General features: G+C 40.4%; 1 protein-coding gene across 1 annotated transcript in view; it reads left to right on the forward strand.

Annotated features, from left to right (window-relative positions):
- LOC127570925 (neuroblast differentiation-associated protein AHNAK-like) overlaps positions 1-21,294 on the forward strand; it is a 75,781-nt gene that overhangs the window by 25,055 nt on the left and 29,432 nt on the right. Inside the window, exons 3-6 of the mRNA XM_052016910.1 lie at positions 913-1,017; positions 4,434-4,538; positions 4,672-4,828; positions 9,856-10,025. Coding sequence (XP_051872870.1) covers positions 4,524-4,538; positions 4,672-4,828; positions 9,856-10,025 — 342 coding nt within the window. The 5' untranslated portion in view covers positions 913-1,017; positions 4,434-4,523. The remainder of the gene's footprint in view (positions 1-912; positions 1,018-4,433; positions 4,539-4,671; positions 4,829-9,855; positions 10,026-21,294) is intronic.

Consider the following 21,294-nt stretch of genomic DNA (forward strand, 5'->3'; position numbering starts at 1 on the left):
TTAGATGCTATATAATTTCAGCTAAATGTCATACACAGATTGGTTAGGTTCAAAAATAAATGTTACAAAAAATCTATCATAAAATTTGAAATCAAAATTTAAAATGTCTTTTGTGAATTATATTTACTGAAATGGTACAAATTTATATAAATATTAATGCCAAAACCCAGAAATTAAGGAAATCTGAAAGAAACCAGAAACTACTCAAAGGTCACCAACCAAAAATGTTCATTATGCTGTTTATTCTTCTGAGTATATCCAGTATTTCATGTTTCCTTATGACATAGAAGATAGACATTCAGCCCATTAGTAAACACCAGCTCTCAGATCAACCCTTCCCTCATTTATTTTTCTGTAACCTATTTTCTCTCACATGCCTAATTCTTCTACCACTCATCTACACTGAGGGTAATTTACAGTAGCCAATTAACCTATTGGCTTGTTTTTGGGATTATGGGAAGAAACCCACATGGGCACAGGGAGAACATGCAAGCTTCACACAGACAACAACAGAAGTCAGAATTGAACCGAGGATTGAGGCAGCAGTTCCATTTACTATGCCATTGTGCCATCCTGTATTGAAATATAGGTAAAATCATTTGTTTTTGTGTTAATTTCATACCCTATTATTTTGTTGAATATTTAACACCTTTCCAGAAATAGTGTACACAATTTGCTTATAATCTTAAAAAATCATATGCTATCTGTCCTGTCAGTGATAGTTTTCAAGTTAATTTGATATTAAATTGAAAAATAGAAAAACTTTCATTTATAGATTATCTGTTTCAAGATTTTGTTTACACTATCACAATTACATGATGTATGGCAATGTTTATTTATTGAGGGTAGTTAGCATTTCATTTATTAATTCCATTTTAGATTATTTAATTTTGGTATTTTATTTCCTTACAGGTGTGTGAGTTGCCAACAGAATTTGTAGAGACTGTTAGACCAAGGCCTCAAGGGTCTTCACCGGTATATGACTACTCACTGACAGAAGAATACAAGGACAAAAACGTACGTAAATAAATACAAAGCTGAAACAATGAGAATAAAACCAGTTAAATTGGATAACTTGTAATCTGATTAAAACAAAGACTATTTGCTGACATTTTCCTTAGGTGTGTATTCTGTGAATAGCAATTTGTTTTGAGAACATCAAATTGTGGAATCCACCAAGAAAGATGGATTCTCAGAGTATTTTGTAGTGATATTCTGATGTACACATCAATGTGACTATATTTGACCAGATTGACTAGATGCTTCTATCATACTCAGGGCACTAAAAAGTTTATGCAATAGCAAGAAACTAAGGAGACAATAGCAACTATATTGTGAAGAAACATTTTTTTGATGTATTGATTAATTTTGATTGATTCAAAGCCTGATTAAGGTGAAGAATAACATGACTAACATGCCTTTCCTGTAAAATCAAGTATCACAGAAAGAGATCATTAAGCCTATTATACATGGCTCAGCTCTCTGAAAGCCTAACCAATTTATCCCAGCCCCATGCTTCTTCCCACAGTCCTGCAATTCTTCCCTTTAAAGTATTTATCCAATTCTATTTTGAAAATTATTTTTGAATCTGCTTTTATTATCCTTTATAAATTCCAGATTCTAAAAGACACTGTACATTTATTTTCCTCTTGATGAACAACTCTCAGGATACTGGTCCAGTCACCTCCAGGTGTGAATCTATTAATTGTGTCTGATGTTTGCCTGGTATCAGAAGTGCATTTAAAGCACAGCAATCATGTTCATATTAACTAAAAGAAATTGGCTGCTAAATGTGGAACCACAGCCTATGTTTTTCACTCACATTAAAACAAGGACTAAACCCCGCAGCATCGGCAAAGAGATATCAATTAAAGGGACCCAACATTCTATGTGCCTCCATGAGCCTCAGGTTTTTTTATTGTTCAGCATTTGTGATGCAGTATTGCTGACTCTCCCTTTATTTATTCCTGCCTTTTTGTGGAAATCACAGCAGAAATTAATGATGCCATCCAAAGGCATGCAGCCTTTTCTATAGCTGCTCCATGGCTGCCATAGAAAGGTCCAAGGTTTAGTTGTTTGTTCACCCTTTAGCAAGCTCCACATTTTTCTTCTGATGGACTGATGTCACTTTTCCATAAAGATGCCAGTGCATCCTTGCATTCATGAAGAGAGCTGTGTATCTTTGCTTCAGTTTCATCCTGGTTTATTCCTTCTGTCACTACCCCAAATAATCTGTGATGGTTATCAAACTCTCATCTTCCATGATTATTTCATTGCAACTGCAGCCAGTGACTCTGGTCTAGCAGTTTCTGTGACTTACAGACATCTCTAATGACCACCTGACAAATGGTCTATTTTGGCAATTGAGTCTATGCACCTCATATTATATGTGGCTCCTAGATCTCTTCAGTGATCTTTTCCAACCCAGAGACCCTGAATTTGAGTGATTCAATTTAATCAATGCCCACAATCACAGATGCATGCTCCTGGTCCAATTGGACCCATTTGTCCTCACTGGCAACCCAATAACTTGGAGATTCCCTCCCGAATATGTGCAAAAAGCCATTTTTTTCTGCATTGAATGTGGTGATTCCAAAACACATCCTGACCTACAAAAGGCTGACTGGCAGATAAACTGATTTTGATTGTCATTTCCGCAATCAATAAAGTGACCTTAAATGTACTGGCCTTATCATTTTCTTTGGCACAAAAATTGCGATATGGACCATTTTCTAGGAACACAAACCTCCATAATGCGGAGGTTGTCTGTACTGATTTTGTTGTTTAGCAAGTCAGTAGTCTAAGATAGTAGCTTCTCTAGGGTGGCACTCATCATTTTTAGTTATATGCTGCTCCCAGTAAACTCTTCTGCACTCCTCAATGAACCTCGGTTGAATCCCTGGCTTGATAGTAAGAGTGAGGAATATGCCAAACCATGAGAATACAGATTGTGGAACTGCATATTTCTGCTGCTACCAATAGTCCACAGTGCCTCATGGATGCCCAGTTCTGAGACTATCCATAGAGCACATCTGAGACGCAACACAACATGAGGGCATCTTCAGTGTAAACCTGGAACTTTATCTCCACAAGGACCATACAATGGTCACTTCTACCACTGCTATCACGGATAATTGCATCTGCCACAGCTAGATTGCCAAGGACAAGATCATGTAGATTACATCCTCATGTTGGTTCATTCACTGCCAGCCACAAACCCAGTCTGGCAGTTATATCCTACAGGACTTGGCCAGCTCGGTCTGCGATGGTGCTCTGAGCCAATCTTGATGATGGATAGTGAAGTCCCCCCACCCAAAGTACATTCTGTGCTCTTGCTACTTTCAGTGCTTCTTCTGTGTTGTCGAACAGGGGGAGCACTGATTAATCAGCCGAGAAAGGTGTTAATCAGGAGGATGCCATGAATCTTTACAGGGACGAATCCAAGAGCTACTGCCTCATGCCTGCATATCATTGCTCTGCCACCTCTGGAGGGTTTGTTCTGCTGGTGGGCCAAGATATATCCAGGGATTGTAATATAGGAGTGTAATGTATTACAATAAACCAGCAGTTATTAATAGCTATCTTTACTAAGAACAGTTACTGTTTTTCCTTCATATTTCAGGTTATTAACTAATATTAAATTCCACAGCTGCCACATTGGAATTTGAACTCTAGTATCTGGATTGTTGGTCCAGGTCTCTGGATTACTAGTCTGACAATGTAACCATTGCACCATTATCATACCCTCTGAAAGAACTATAAATCATGCACTGGACTGACAGCAGAGGAGAAAATGAATTGCCTCATGTGCCATAATATTCTGGAGACTAATTAACCTTACAATTGTCATAACCTTACAAAGCATAAAACTTTTGCAGTCACTGTTCTTGTGAATAGAAACATGGCAGCCATAATAAAGTCCCATAATTAAATTAATTACTGGATAATATATTATGAACATTGGTTGAAGGTCTAGTAATATGTCATAAGCACTTTTATAACCATCTCAGAGGGAATAGCATCAAATTGTGCCCCACAGAGAGACAACATCTTTGATAATGCACCATTCCCTCAGTACCACAATATTAAATAATTTGATCAAGAGTTTGGAATGGAGCTTGAACAAGCTTCCTACTTAGGTGTAGAAATACTATCACAGTTGACACATGGTGGTTATTTAAGTTTATTAATCCTTAAAAGATCCAGATCTGTAAAAATTAACAACACAGGCTGCGTATAATTTGTGTTTTTTTCCTGAATGTACCACAGTTTGTTAATTCAAACTATTCATGCTAACTAAAAATTAAATTGTCCTCAGAGTAAGTAAACCATTATGATCAGACTTCTTAACATGTAGATTTTAACAAATTTTGTAGTCAAATGCTTTAAGATTCCCTCTTATTTCAAATGGTTACTTGAATTCTCTTGTGCAGGTGCTGAAGGAAATACCAGCTGAGGCATCTAACATTACAGACCATAAGCAAGGATTAGAAAATTTGTCAAAGAAACAATTTCCTGCAAACATGAGTAACAAAGTGGTAAGTTCACATTTTTTTGCTGCCTGTAATTTTCAAAGCATTTGTTTCATTTGGAGACAAATGAAATAAAAATAATGAAAATACCTGTCACACCATTTACAAGCATTTAAATTACTTTGTTTTTTTTTCCCAGGAAGAAAAGCGAGAGGATGTTGTGGAAGTGGTTGTGAACACAGATGTCGAAAAAGGTGCCAGTGGCTTCAGTGTTAAAGGTGGAGAAAAGGATGGGATATTTATTAAACATGTTCTGAAGGAGTCTCCTGCTGCAAAACGTCTAAGCATGAGAGAAGGTAAAACATGAAATGTAAATCCAGATGTTCAGTAAAAATCGCATAGAAGTTTATGACCAGAAGAACTGAAGTGCTCATCCAACAGCTAAATGGGCTAAATGTTAGTATTTAGATGTGCAGTGCAGAAAGGCTTACTTTCTTTCCGGGTGATCCAACCAGTTTGCTATTGGCTCCAGGTGCCCATTCCAGGCACAATGTCCCATCTTCTGTTGGAATTCTGTGTGCACACTCCCATCTCTGATCCATCACCCCAAGCAAACATCAACTTAAATCCATTGGGAGTTCCTGTCATGGTGAGAGATAGTGCTTTTCAGTTTGTCCTTCTGCCACAGTTTTGGAAATAATGTGCAGTTAGGCAAAGGCCCAGTATTTGTGATGCTTACATGTCCAATGCCTTGGATATTGTGCATGGGAAGAAATTGTTCCACCCCTTGAAATTGACATGCGCTTTGATGGCATTTCCATGTGCATAAAAAATTCTAGATCACCGTTTCTTATATGTGTGGCTTTGTTATACTTTTCTATCTCTGTAAATGTATCTGTTAAAATAAAAAAGAATATGTAATACCAAAGAATTCAATAGTGAAAATACCATTTTAGGCTTAGTTTGCATAACTTCTGGTTTACTCTAATGGATTAATCTTGTTGGAAAGATAATTTGCCTTAAGTCTAATAATCGTAAGGGCATTTGCAACCCACAATAGGTTAGACAGAACACCTGATATACTGTATATGTTTCCACCAAATATTCTCTGAAATTACAGAGAATTCTTGAGGATATTGCCAGCAATCAATTTAAAAAGAGAAATGAAAAAGGAAGAAAATAATAAATATTAAGATGCTATTATCTCATGGAATAGGCATAGGGTTGTCAATCCAGAAATATTAGTGGTGGTACTTAACAAACGTTTGTAACGTTTCTGAATCCAGAAGTAGGTTAGCATCTGGATTGAAATGCAAAACAGAAGAGTATCAGTCAAATATTTTGTGCACATCTGCTTGTGAAGCCTAAACTATTTTACAATTATATTAGAAAAAGGATGGTCATACGCAACATTGAGCCCTTGAACAGTGGTGACAGAGATATGTAAATAATAATGAGGAAATAGCATGAATCTGTAACAATTATTTTACAGGAAACTATTTTAGAGAAAAGGGATAGCATTCCAGATATCCCAAGGAAAGTAATATTAAATCACCAATATTTACTGAAGCAAAACAACAATGATGAAGATATTAAATAATGACAAATATTCAAGATCAAATGGTTTCCATTGAAGATTTTCTCTTTTTTATGACCTGCAAAGCCTCGCATCTAGATGACCAATATGTCAATTCATCAATGAATTCCTGAGATGCCAAGAGGAGAAATGTGATGCTTCTTATCTCAGATGTTAAAAGGCAGGTTGATGTGATTGCGATTCATGGCCAAACAGGGTATTAAAAAGTAGGTGAGAATATTGTAGATGCCCAAGTATAGTTTCCTGAAATTCACTCAATTTGGGAAATGTTCCTTTGGATAGGAATGATGTGGATATTACTTTGCTGTTTAAGAAAGGTGAGGTAGGGAAACCAGCTAATCTAACATCAGTTACTGTGAAATTATGGACAGCAAAATGTCCATGCATGTTCAAAATATGGATTTCCAGAAAGCATTGATAATAGAAGCTAAGAACAATGGAGATCCAAAGAGGTTTAGGCATTTGTGAATATGGGTCAATATCTCAGATACATGCAAAAAATAATTAATAAGGCATATTGGATGTGTTGATTAGGCCATAACATCTATACTGTGAGTAGTTCTGAAAACCAAACCATAGGAAGGATATAATGACCTTGAAGAGAGTACAGTGTATATTCATTAAGACTTCAAAGGTTAAATTACAAAGAGATATTATGTAAACCAGCGTTTCATTGGATCCCACAAACGATTGAAAGAAAAGCCATAACTTGATCAAAGTTTTCAAGACATTAAGAGAAATTGATAGGGTGGATAGACAGGAACTATTTACATTGGTGGGGAATCTAGGGATATAGGTATAGTCCAAAGAGGTAGAGACACAGCATTCAGAAGTTAGGAAACACTTATACTAGTGAAAGGTAGTAGAAGTTTGTAACACTTTTCAGCACAAGGCAATTGGTGAAACAACTGGTAATGGCAAATGTGGTGTGGATAAATTTTTGTTCACTTAGACTATTAAGAAATTGGGGACATTAGGTGCATGGAGTTATATCGCACATCAGACATCATCCCACTAAATAGGGAAATATGTTTGAGACACTAAATGGCCTAACCCAGTTGCTGTCTTCCTAATGTAACCAGCAATCATTGAATGAGTAATACAGCATGGAAACAGGCCTTTCAGCCCAACACATTCATGCCAAGCAAGGTGTCCACCTAAGCTTGTCCCATTTGCCCACGTTTAGTCCATATCCCTCTATACCATTCCTATCCATGTATTTATCCAAATGTCTTTTAAATGTGGTTACTGTCCCTGCCTCAAATATTTTCTCTGGCAGTCTGTTCCATATATGCACCACCCTCTGGGTGAATAAGTTGCCCCTCAGGTCCCTTTTAAATCTTTCCCCTCTCACCTTAAACCTATGCCCTCTGGATTTTGCTTCCCTTTCCCTGGGAAAAAGACTGTGTGTATTTACCCTATCTATGCCCCTCATGATTTTATACACCTCTATAAGATCACCCCTCAGTCTCCTACATTCCAAGGAATAAAGTCCTAGCTTGCCCAACTCTCCTTATAACTCAGGCCCTCGAATCTTGGCAACATTCTAATAAATCTTCTTTGCACTCTTTCCAGTTTAATGATGTCTTTCCTATAACAGGGTGACCAAAACTGTGTACATTACTCCAAGTGTGGCTTCACCAGCGCCTTGTACAACTGCAAGTTTATTTTAAATAGATTAGTATATCTGCTTAAAATTCCCAAAGAAAGGATTTCAGATGAATAGTTTAAATGTTGACACAAAACTGTAAGACTAATGCTGAAGACTGAGTTGTTGAAAATTTTCAGCTATATATGACATAAAAATAAATGTATTTGTAAATGGTCTATGACCATACCAGGAATAGAAGGTGGTCATTTGGCCTCTTGAGCCTTTTTCACTATAAGATCGTGTTGATCCAATTTTCCTGATCCATTTTCCTGCCCCATCTCCATAACCCTTAATTCCTCTATTGACAAAAAATCTATCTCAACTTTGAATACATGCAACAATTCAGTCTCCACAGCTTTCTCGGGCAAGAAATTCCAAAGACTCAATCTATTGAGAGAAGAAATTCCTCCTCATGTCACTCTTCCAAAGTCCATTATGTTACTTGAGCTCCAAGTATAATTCAAATGCTTTGTTTTAGACGTGAAATTACATGTAATATGTTTTACGACATGGTAATACAGATTATTGATTCTTTCTTCAATTAAAATTAGATCCAGGGATGTTAAATTTTAGGTACAAAATTGCCATTTGAGATTCTACCAACAGTGGTGTCATCAGCGAATTTATAGATGGTGTTTGAGCTGTGCCTAGTCACACAGTCATGAGTGTAGAGAGAGTAGAGTAATGGACTAAACACGCATCTTTGAGGTGTGCCTATGTTGATAGTCAGTGAGAAGGAGAGGTTCTTGCTGATCCACACTGACTGTGGTCTCCCTATAAGGAAGCTGAGGATCCAGTTGCAGAGGGTGGTACAGAGGCCCAGGTTATGAAGCTTGCTTATTATTACTGAGGGAATGATGGTGTTGAATGCCGAGCTGTAATCGATAAACAGTAGCCTGATGTATGTCTTGCAGGCTGTCTAAATGGTCCAAAGTAGAGTGGAGAGATAGTGAGATTGCATTCGCTGTAGACCTGTTGTGGCAGTAGGCAAATTGCAGCAGGTCTAGGTCCTTGATCAGGCAGGAGTTATTTCTAGCCATAAGCAACCTCTTGAAGCACTTCATCACTGTAGATGTGAGTGCTACCGGGTGATAGTCATTGAGGCAGCTCGCCCTGCTCTTCGTGTGCACTGGAATGATTGCTGCTCTTCTGAAGCAGGTGGGAACCTCAGACTGCAACAGTGAGAGGTTGAAGATGTCCTTGAATACTCCAGCCAGTTGGTCGGCACAGGTTTTCATTACCTTGCCAGGTACACCATCGGGGCCTGACGCCTTGTAAGGGTTCACCCTCTTGAAGGATGTTCGGACATTGGCCTCCGAGACAGAGATCACAGGGTCACCGGATGCTGTGGGGATTTGCACAAGTGTAGTGTTATTCTCCCTTTCAAAGCATGCATAAAAGGCATTGAGCTTGTCGGGGAGTGAAGCATCACTGGCATTTATGTTGTTAGGTTTCGCCTTATAGGAAGTAATGGCATGCAAACCCTGCCACAGCTGTCGTGCATCCGATTGTGCCTCCAGCTTCACTCAGAATTGCCTTTACACTCTCAAGATGGCCTTCCATAGACCATACCTGGAATTCTTGTAGGATCCTGGATCGCTGGTCTTGAACGTCACAAATCTAGCCCTCAGCAGACTGCGAATTTCTTGGTTCATCCAGGGCTTCTGGTTTGGGAAAACTCGGTATGTTCTCAAAGGCACACACTTGCCCTTGCAGGTCTTGACGAAGTCAGTGACGGCTGTGGCACATTCATTCAGATCCAAAGATGAATCCCTGAATATGGTCCAGTCCACTGATTCAAAGCAGTCCTGAAAACGCTCCTCCACCTCCCTTGACCATACCTTCGCGGTCCTCACCACTGGTGCTGAGGTCCTCAGTCCCTGCCTATATGCTGGGAGCAGAAGTACAGCCAGGTGATCGGACTTGCCAAAGTGCAGGCGTGGGATGGCATGGTAGGCTTTCTTGATGGTGGTGTAACAGTGATCGAGTGTGTTGGCTCCTTTGGTTCTGCAGGTGACGTGTTGGTGGTGGTTGGTCAGAGACTTCTTCAAGCTAGATACTTGCCAAAGATACTGAAAGTTTTCAATTCATTTCAGGATCTTATCACCAAAATTTATGATTTTGTTTTCCATCAGGTGATCAACTTATCAGTGCTACAATTTATTTTGATAATGTCAAATATGAAGATGCACTCAAGATTTTGCAGTATTCAGAACCGTACAAAATGCAATACTGCCTGAAACGAACAATACCTGGCACTGTTGAATCTAAGGCAGTTGAAGGAAAAGAAATGAAGCCTAATGCGGTAGGTTTGTTTTTTTTTTGCATCAAGTCAAATATTCACTATCTATATTGATAGTATTATTTTCTTAGAAACTTACTTCCAACAATCAAATAAAGAATAGTTTGCTTTCAATTTCTAACATTTGTATTACTAGAAAGAACAGACACCATGAAGAAGGGAATATAAAATAGGTATGCAGATAACACATTCACAGTGAAATAAGGATTATCATATAATTTCCATTCTCCCATGTATACATAATTATTTATCTTAATTGTAATCAATTAGATGTTGAATTCAGGTTCAGGATTCCAGAAAATGGTAAGTGATGAAATCTCATGCAGAACAAACCTATTTAATATTCCACTGGTTATTACCTTTGGCTGGAACTTTTGTTTAGGAGCTATTCAGTCTATCTAATCTACTTCATATTTTATTTTAACTGATATGCTTTAATCTCATTCCCAAAATCATTCTGTAAAATCCACAGTTACAAGATATTTAATAAAACTGAACAATCTAAGATTGTCTAAAATGGTTAGATCTGTTAATTGTCCAAAGAGTACATTATTCTAAACATTAGGCCAGTTCTGTGGAAGGAGAGGTCAAGCCTGATTACCCAACCTCGATCTCAATGGGATCCACCTAAAAGAGTTGGGCCAGCTTTAGAAAAAGAACAGGTCCTTAGGTTCTGGCTATTTTCTTTTTATAAGCAAATGTTTTGATAAGGTCTCAAAATGTTTCACTGTTTTAAAGCTAAGTTTGCCAGTTAAATAAAGTGTTGTTATTTATTCAGATAGTTTGTTCAGGTTTATCTTCCCTAAAATCAGTGAGAGGAGAGTTTTGTGCTAAAGGTGACCACACAGAGCTCATGGAGTGAAGGATCAATGCTCTCAGAGGGGATCAGTGTATTGAGCCAGTCACCAGGAAAAGTTGCTGCGAAAACAGTAGGGGAGACTAAAGAGGTCGACTGGAAGAGGAGAGGGAGAAATATACAAGCACTTAAAGGATTTGCATGGGGACCAAGTCTTATTTGTTGTACACAAAGTGGAGCCTTGCCGTGCTGGGTCGTAGATACCTACCACAAATTTAGAACACGGCAACATTTATGTATTATTAATAATTGAGCCTAACACCAACACTCCATCCCCACCCCTTTCCTTAAATCTGGTCTCAGCGCCCAAAAACAAGGATATTTAAAGTGGACAATATTTGCAGAACAATCTGGCCAATTTGGGCTTTAACGTTAAAGAAAAGTGTTTTCCAATTGCAAAAGGAAGTTTAGACAAGAATACAAAACACAAGAAAAATAGGAGCAGTATGCCACCTGGCCCCTCAAACCTGCCCTGCCATTCAATATGATCATGGCTGATCTATGCTGGCCTCAACTCCTCTTCTGTGCCAGTTCCCTAAAGCCATCAATTCCCCAATCTTTCAAAAAAATTAGCTACCTCCACCTTAAGTACTTCTAATGATTCAGCCTCCACAACTCTCTGGGGTACAGAATTCCAGAGATTCACTACCTTTGTGAAAAGAAATTTTGACACATCTTTTAAACGACCAGCCACTTATGTCCCCTTGTTCAAGACTCTCCCTCTGGTGAAAACATCTCAACATCTACCCTGTCATGCCCCCTCAGCATCTTATATTTCTCAATAAGGTCAGCCCTCATTCTTCTAAATGCCAAAGAACATAGACCCAAACTATTTAGTCTTGTTAGGACAACCTCTCATCCCAGGAATTAACCTGGTGAATCTCCTATGGACTGCCTCCAGCATTAGGTAATGGGACTAAAGCTGTGCACAGCACTCCAAGTGTGGCCTTACCAACACGCTGTCTAATTGTAACAAAATCTGAGACACAAGAGACTGCAGATGTTGGAAGCTGGAGCAACACACAAAGCGCTGGAGGAACTCAGTGAGTCAGGCAACATCTATAAGAGGAAATGGACAGTCGACATTACAGTTCAAGACCCTTCCTATGGACTGAAAGAAAGAAGGGAGATAGCCAGTATAAAAAGGTGGAGGGAGGGATGGAGCAAGAGCTGGCAGGTGATGGGTGGATCCAGATGAGGGGGATGATAGGCAGATGATGGAGGGGGGAGAGTGGAAGTGATGTCAGAAGCTGGGAGGTGATAGGTGGAAGTAACAAAGGGCTAAAGATGGTGGAATCTGATAGGAGAGGAAGGTGGAGCATGGAATAAAGGGAGGGAGGTGGGGAGGGAAACCAGTGGGAAGAGAGTGTGGGTCATAGGAAGATGGAGAGGGTTTGGGGGGGTGTGGGAGAAGATAATAGGGTGATGGGGGCCAGTTGGATCAGAGGAGAGAGAAAAGGAAAAAAGCGGAAAAGGAACAGAGCAGGAGCAGTTACTGAATTTGAGAATTAACTGAAGTTTGAAATAAAAGCTCTACGTTTTTATTACAATGGTACCTACACTAAATTTCTGAGCCTTGGGCTTCCATTTTCAGGTTTGTACTAGGTATGCCATAAATAATTTAGTCCATATCAGCTATCCAAGAATGTCTGCCTAATGCTACTTAATGCAAAAACACCACATATATGGCAATTAAATGTAAAAGGAGATACAATTATATTTCCTAATTTTGGAAGAGGTAGGGGCAAATTAAATGGGCTTTGACAAAGAAATACAATTTCACTTAAGGGAGCAAGGTTGCAGTTATTCATACCAACCACACATGTGTGTGCATCAAAACCCTTGATGTGTCAAAGGAAGATTTAACTTCAGAAACAATGGCTGAGAAATTCAATGCAGCTCCAAAACAACTCAAGTTGGCAGAGTGAAGGAACCACGCCAATCAAAGGCCAGAGTCAGACTGATTTTCAGTACTTGTAGAAGTGTCCTGAGTGAGCTGCAGGTGAAAAATTGGTGCACTGCTACTGCATTCCATTTACGGCAGCTCTGGAAAGGTTCAACATTCCTTGTGAGCTCCCTTAGTGGTCTTACACCTAGTACCTGCCAAAAGTGGATTCTTATCACCCAGTAAGTGAAAATCAAAAAACCTTCAGATACTGGAAATCTGAATTAAAAACAGAAAATGATGGAAATACTCAGCAGGCCAGCCTTGTTTCTCTGAGCATTTCCAACCAATGACACAAGAGATTCTGCAGATGCTGGATTCTGGAGCAATACACACAAAATGCTGGAGGAAGTCAGCAGGTCAGGCAGCATCTATGGATGGAAAAAATAGTTGAAGTTTCGGGTCGAGACCCTTCATCAGGACTGAATCAGCATTTCCATCACTTTCTGTTTATATTTATGATCACCATGTGGGATCTGGTGCTACTGATGTTCCAGTTAGTTGAGGCAACATTTCTGTTCTGGATTCTTTGTTTCCTAAGCATGTTACTTGACAATGGGATAGAAGTGCTCAAGAATATAAAACAGTGACTTAGGATGGATAATTTCCTTTGGCTGAGTAGGTAGGAGCAAGATGCTATGGGTGCAAGATTAAATTAATGAAACAGAATAAAGTGCAGAAGCACTTCTATATGGAGGAATTTTCCAGGGTTAGTAATCGAGGCAGAAACTATGCTAACATTTTTGATCAGTGACTAAATTGTTGAGGGGAATGGTTGACAGGATGCAAGAGCAAAATGTGCAACTTAGTGCGAGCACTGGCCCATAAAGAAGGCAAACCCATTATAAGTGAGATCCCAACTGAATAGAGTCATAGAGTACTACAGCACAGAAACAGGCCCTTCAGCCCATCCAGTCCATGCCAACCTGATCTTCTGCCTAGTCCCATCTACCTGCACCTGGACCACGTCCCTCCAAACCCCTCCCATCCATATATCTATCCATACTTCTCTTAAGTGTTGCAATTGAACCCGTGTCTACCAATTCTGCTGGCAGTTCATTCCACACTTGCACCACCCTCTGAATGAAGAAGTTTCCTGTCAGATTCCCCTTAAATATTTCACCTTTCACCCTAAGCCTGTGACCTCTCATTCCAGTCTCACCCAACCTGAGGGGAAAAAGCCTGTATGCATTCACCTTATCTATACCCCTCATAATTTTGTATACCTCTATAAGATCTCCCCTCATTCTCCTCCGCTCCAGGGAATAAAGTCCTTACCTATTCAACCTTTCCCTAGTCCTCAAGTTCCGGCAACATCCTTGTAAATTTTCTCTGCACTCTTTCAAGCTTATTGATATCTTTCCTGTACGTGGGTGACCAGAACTGCACACAATACTCTAAATTTGGCCTCACCAACATCTTGTACAATTTCAACATAACATCCCAACTCCTGTACTCAATGCCCTGATTTATGAAGGCCAATGTGCCAAAAGCTCTCTTTATGATCCTACCTACCTGTGATGCCACTTTCAAGGAATTATGGATCTGTATTCCCAGCTCCCTTTGTTCTACCGCACACCTCAGAGCCCTACTATTCACTGTGTAAGTCTTACCCTGGTTTGTCCTACCAAAGTGCATCACTTCACACTTGTCTGCATTAAATTCCATCTGCCACTTTTCAGCCCATTTTCCTAGCTGATCAAGATCACGCTGCAAGCTTTGATAGCCTTCCTCGCTGTCCACTACACCCCTGATCTTGGTGTCATCCACAAATTTGCTGATCCAGTTTACCACATTATCATCTAAATCATTAATATAGATGATAAACAACAACATACCCAGCACCAATCCCTGTGGCGCACTACTAATCATAGATCTCCAGTCAGAGAGACAACCATCTACTACCACTTTCTGGCTTCTCCCGCTAAGCCAATGTTGAATCCAATTGGCACCTTCATCCTGAATGCCATGCGACTTAATCTTCTGGACCAGCATCCCGTGCAGGACTTTGTCAAAGGCCTTGCAAAAGTCCACGTAGACAACATCCATGACCTTCCCTTCATCAATATTCTTGGTAACCTCCTCAAAAAACTTTATAAGATTGGTTAGACATGACCTCCCATGCACAAAGCCATGTTGACTATCCCTAATCAGGCCCAGTCAATCTTATATACCCTGTCCCTCAGAATACCTTCCAATAATTTACCCATGACTGACATCAGGCTCACTGGCCTATAATTTCCCAGCTTATTCTTAGAGCCTTTCTTGAACAACAGAACAACATTAGCTATCCTCCAGTCCTCTGGCACCTCACCCGTGGCTAAGGACATTTTAAATATCTCTGCTAGGGCCCCTGCAGTTTCTGCACTAGCCTTCCACAAGGTCCGAGGGGACACCTTGTCAGGCCCTGAGGATTTATCCACCTTAATTGACCTCAACGCAGCCAGCACCTCCTCTTCCGTAATCCAGACACAGTCCATGACCTCGCTACTCTTTTGCCTCAGTTCTATAGTCTCTGTGTCTGTCTCCAGAGTAAACACGAATGCAAAAAATTCATTTAAGATCCCCCCCATCTCTTTTGGCTCCATGCACAGATGACCACGCTGATCTTCAAGAGGACCGATTTTGTCCCTTGCTATCCTTTTAATATAGCTATAGAAACCCTTTGGATTTTCATTCACCTTGTCTGCCAGAGCAACCTGATATCCTCTTTTTGCCCTCCTGATTTCTCTCTTAAGTGTTCTCTTGCATTTCTTATACTCCTCAAGTGCCTCATTTGATCCTAACTGCTTATACCTGATATATGCCACCTTTTTCTTTACCAGGGTCTCAATATCCCTTGATAACCATATTGTCTCAGTAGATGAGCCCTCCAGTATGTCCTCTGCTGTGACATTTTCCCTGTTGAGTAATGCCAGCCCTCCCCCTTAATACCTCCCTCTCTACTGTGTCTAAAACATAGGAACCCTGGAACGTTGAGCTGCCAGTCCTGCCCCTCCTGCGACCAAGTCTCACTAATGGCTACAACATCATAATTCCATGTGCTGATCCATGCTCTTAAGTTCATCTGCCTTCCCTACAATACTCCTTGCATTGCAATAGACGCATCTCAGAACATTAGTCCCACCATGCTCATCAATCAGTCGATTTCTGTCTTTGCTTGTAGGCATCTATTTTAACATCTACTTTCCCCACAGCTACTCCACTTGTTGCCCTGCCACTCTGGTTCCCACCTCCCTGCAACTCTAGTTTAAACCCCACCCCCAAGCAGCAGTTGCAAACCTTCCCGCAAGGATATTGGTGCCCCTCCAGTTCAGGTGCAAACCGTCCTATTTGAACAGGTTCTACTTGCCCTGGAAGAGACCCCAATGATCCAAAAATCTGAAGCCCTCCCTGCTGCACCATCTCCTTAGCCACGTGTTAAACTGCACTATCTTCCTATTTCTTGCCTCACTAGCACGTGGCACGGGTAGCAATCCTGAGATCACCACCCTGGAGGTCCTGTCTTTTAACTTTTAACATCTGGGGTACTGTATCCAGTATTGGTCTCCTTATTTAAGGATGTAAATTGATTGGAAGTGGATCAGAGAAGATTTGCTGGACTGATATCTGGAATGAGTAGATGTGCCCATGAGGAAAATATTCGACAATCTAGGTTTATATCTGTTTAAATTTAGAAAAGCAAGAGGAGAAGACTTGGATATATAAAATTCTGAAGGGTTTTGACAGAGTGGATGTGGCGAAGATTCTTGTGGGAAATCTAGATCTAAGGGATCATCATTTTAAAATAAGCGGTCACTCATTTAAGACAGTTGAAGTGATTTTTTTTCTCTCTCAGCAGGCCATGAGTCTCCGGAACTGTTTTTTTCAAAGGGGAGTAGAAACTGAGTCTTTGGATACTTTAAGGCAGAGGCACTTAGATTCTTGATAAGCAAGATTACTGGGGGTAGGCAGGAATGTGAAGTTACAATCATATCACTCATGATCTTGTTGAATAGTGGAGCAGTCTCAAGCACCGAATGTCTTGCTCCAACTTCTGATTTATATGTACACGTGTTTGTTGATGCTGCACAATCTGCTCAATGCTTCCAGCAGTTTCCATATTTTTCCTGTGGCTAGCACAGAGCAGATCCTTTTGACCCCCTAAAGTTTTATAACATGTTCTAGATGTTAGACTTGGGCTCTCAAATGAAGGGGGGTGGGGTTGATTTCAGTGCATGTTTCAAAAGAATGTGTTAGACTTACTGTGTAAAACATGCATGTACAGTCCAATTTGACAGGGCTATTATGTCATTAATTGGCTACTCTGCATTCCTCCATGTGCACATATGTTATCCAAATTAAGCAATTCATGCAGAAGATATGCACTAAAAATTACTGCTTAAAATTGGAAGTATTTTGCTGCCCAGAATGCCAGAAAAAATCATAGAATGAAGCCCAATTTCTCTTGCAAAGTGTTCATCTTGTGATTGAAACAATTACCTCTGGATTTTCAATTTTTGACATTTAGCGCTTGAAATTGTCTACTGCCATTGCATTTAGATTCTCTTCAGTGTCTACCTTTTTTAATAAAAAAATAAGGTTCACTAAGGATTTTAGTAAGTTTTAAATTTCCATGCTGTAAAGGAAACTTGCTAGCTTTGATGTCATTGTGTTGATTTGTTCCAAAAGTATGTAAATTTCTTATTAATGCATCTGAGAGGCTGCTGGATGTCCACTGATATTTAGGTTGGCTTACATTTTTGCAGCCAGCAGCTGACTAAGGAAAAATGGCAAGGCTTCCCTTCTCCAGTTCAATTCACAGAGTCCCTTGCACTTAGCATTAATGATGTCAAGGCAAACCACAAACATCATATTATTTTAACAGCCAAAAATTGACAGTGTTGGTGAGAATTAGGGTAAATTTGATTCAATAGGGAACCTCTCCCAAGGAAGCAAGGGCATAAACAAAGGCACAAAACTATCCCACTGGTTTTCTAAAATATGCTTCCTTCAAATACAGCTCTTTGCTTGAACGGATTTTATACTAATTTTCAAAAGTGTATAATTTCATTTTTCCATTTTTAATGACACAAATCAAAAATTTTAACTCAAACAATACCAGCTGCTGTGGGAGGCGAGGGATGAGATTGCGGATCCTCTGACGATGATCTTTGCATCATCGATGGAGATGGAAGAGGTTCCAGAAGATTAGAGGGTTGCGGATGTTGTTCCCTTATTCAAGAAAGGGAGAAGAGATAGCCCAGGAAATTATAGACCAGTGAGTCTTACCTCAGTGGTTGGTAAGCTGATGGAGAAGATCCTGAGAGGCAGGATTTATGAACATTTGGAGAGGTATAATATGATTAGGAATAGTCAGCATGGCTTTGTCAAGAGCAGGTCCTGCCTTACGAGCCTGATTGAATTTTTTGAGGATGTGACTAAACACGTCGATGAAGGGAGAGCAGTAGATGTACTGTATATGGATTTCAGCAAGGCATTTGATAAGGTACCCCATGCAAGGCTTATTGAGAAAGTAAGGAGGCATGGGATCCAAGGGGGCATTGCAATGTGGATCCAGAACTGGCTGGCCCACAGAAGGCAAAGAGTGGTTGTTGAAGGGTCGTATTCTGCATGGAGGTCGGTGACCAGTGGTGTACTTCAGGGATCTGTTCTGGGACCCTTACTCTTTGTGATTTTTATAAACGACCTGGATGAGGAAGTGGAGGGATGGGTTAGTAAGTCTGCAGATGACACAAAGGTTGGAGGTGTTGTGGATAGTATAGAGGGCTGTCAGAGGTTACAGCAGGACATAGATAGGATGCAAAGTTGGGCTGAGAAGTAGCAGATGCAGTTCAACCCAGATAAGTGTGAAGTGGTTCATTTTGGTAGGTCAAATATGATGGCAGAATATAGTATTAATGGTAGGACTCTTGGCAGTGTGGAGGATCAGAGGGATCTTGGGGTCCGACTCCATAGGACGCTCAAAGCAGCTGCACCGGTTGACTCTGTGATTAAGAAGGCATATGGTGTATTGTCCTTCATCAATCGTGGAATTGAATTTAGGAGCTGAGAGGTATTGTTGCAGCTATATAGGACCCTGGTCAGACCCCACTTGGAGTACTGTGCTCAGTTCTGGTAGCCTCACTACAGGAAGGATGTGGAAGCCATAGAAAGGATGCAGAGGAGATTTACAAGGATGCTGCCTGGAATGCAGAGCATGCCTTATGAAAGCAAGTTGAGGGAACTCAGCCTTTTCTCCTTGGAGCAACGGAGGATGAGGGGGGACCTGGTAGAGGTATATAAGATGATGAGAGGCATTGATCGCGTGGATAGTCAGAGGCTTTTCCCCAGGGCTGAAATGGTGGCCACAAGAGGACATAGGTCTAAGGTGCTGGGGAGTAGGTATAGAGGAGATGTCAAGGGTAAGTCTTTTACTCAGAGAGTGGTGAGTGCGTGGAATGGGCTGCCGGCAACAGTGGTAGAGGCGGATACGATAGGGTCTTTTAAGAGACTGTTGGATAGGTATATGGAGCTGAGAAAATAGAGGGCTATGGGTAAGCCTAGTAATTTCTAGGGTAGGGATATGTTCGGCACAGCTTTGTGGGCCGAAGGGCCTGAATTGTGCTGTAGGTTTTCTATGTTCTATGTTTCTATCTCTAAATGGAGCAGTTCCTTTCAGTTTCAAGAGAAGATTTGAGGTGATGGGGAGGTCGACTAGCAGTTTTGGGGTGCAAGGAAGTCCAGTCAACACAGCACTGGGAGTTCACCAAGGATTTCAGTAAGTTTTCCATTTCCATGCAGATCTGCTAGTTGGTGCTGCAGGGCCAACTACGTAGTTCTAGGAGTGCCCAATGAGGAAGAATATGGTCCAAGACCCCTGCAGTACCCCAAAAGGAACACTGCATGGGGAATTCAATTTGCCCCTCACTGGGAAATTGGGTCAGAACAGAAAATGCTTGGCTAAATTTCCCAACCAGTGTGAATTGACCCAGAAGTAGTTACACACATGATTTAATCCACATTTAAACAATTTTCAATTGCATTGTGTTGGGAAAAAAAGCAGTGCTTCACAATCCAATTTTTAGCAGGTATGGCAAAAGAGTAATGAAGCTAGTATAGAGCAGTGGTTCTAATCTGGAGTGGACAAGTGTTTGTGGAGGTGCCAAAGATTAAAGGGGGTCCGTGAGATTTTAATAAATGTTCAGGTAATTTAGTTCGGCAGTTCACAAAAAAAAGTAACTAAATGTAAATTGAATGCACCAGCTACCCTGTTTACAGGGCTGAATGCCTGGAATTCCAAGGACAATCTCAACTGTTTACAAGGAGTGGCCAATGATGTCATTTGACATTTATGAGGGGGACATGTCCATTTTACCAAGTGTGAGTATATGGGGCTTTCATTCAAAAAGGGTTGAGAACCCCTGGTGTAAGGTGGTATTGGCTGCTGTTTGCCTGTATGTGGAACTTGATATGTTTTTGTTTAACATTAATGAGGTCTAAAATATGGGGGAAAAAGAGGATTCCCAGAAGTAACTCTATGAGTGTGGAAAGAGAAGCTATTGCAAGTGATTCCCTGGTTCTGCTTTGATAAATAAGAATGAAAACTGCCAATGTCATTTCCATCCAGTTCGATGACAGAGGAGAGGTATTTGAAGAAGATAGTGTGATCAATCACATTAAAGATTACAGACAAGTTGAAAAGTATGAAGAAGAATAGTTTACCAAGTGAAAATCTCATAAGATGTCATTTATAACTTTGGCAGAGCCAGAAACCTGTGGGTATTAAATGTACAATAGCAGGAAAGAGAGCTAAAACATGTTCAAGGATTTTGAAAACGAAAAGGAGATTGGGGATATAGACACAAGAGAATGCAGATGCTAGAATCCAGAGCAACAAGCAGTCTGCTGGAAGAACTCAGCATATTGAGCAGCATCTGTGCAGCATCAGCAAAGGAAGTGTCAACATTTCAGGTCGAAACCCTGCATCAATCCTGAAACATCAATATTTCCTAACCCCCACAGATGCTGCTCGACCTGCTGAGAGAGACAGACGAGATGGATGCTGGCAACATTGAAAGGGAGCATAATACATGAGGACCAGCAACCGCTAGCAATAGTAATTAACAATGGTCACTAGATTGGCAGGAACAGGTTTGAGGGATAAGGAGGTGGATCTCAATTCGAGGCTCAAAGAGCACATGACAGCAGATCGGAAAGATAGAACATAGAACATTACTGCACAGTACAGGCCCTTCAGCCCACAATGTTGTGCCAACATTTTATCCTGCTCTAAGATCTGAGTGAAAAATATAACATCAGGTGAGCCAACCAGATCTGATGATGAATGGTGAAGCCAGTCTGCTCCAGATGTTCAGTTCTATGTTCCTGAAACTTACGGGAAAAAACATGAGGATACCAGAGGCAATAACCAGGGTGGGAGAGAATAACAATTTTAATGAGGCTAAGGGCATTGAAGATGGACGTAAGGG

Source organism: Pristis pectinata, chromosome 1, assembly GCF_009764475.1.
Source record: "Pristis pectinata isolate sPriPec2 chromosome 1, sPriPec2.1.pri, whole genome shotgun sequence".
Classification (NCBI taxonomy): Eukaryota; Metazoa; Chordata; class Chondrichthyes; order Rhinopristiformes; family Pristidae; genus Pristis; species Pristis pectinata.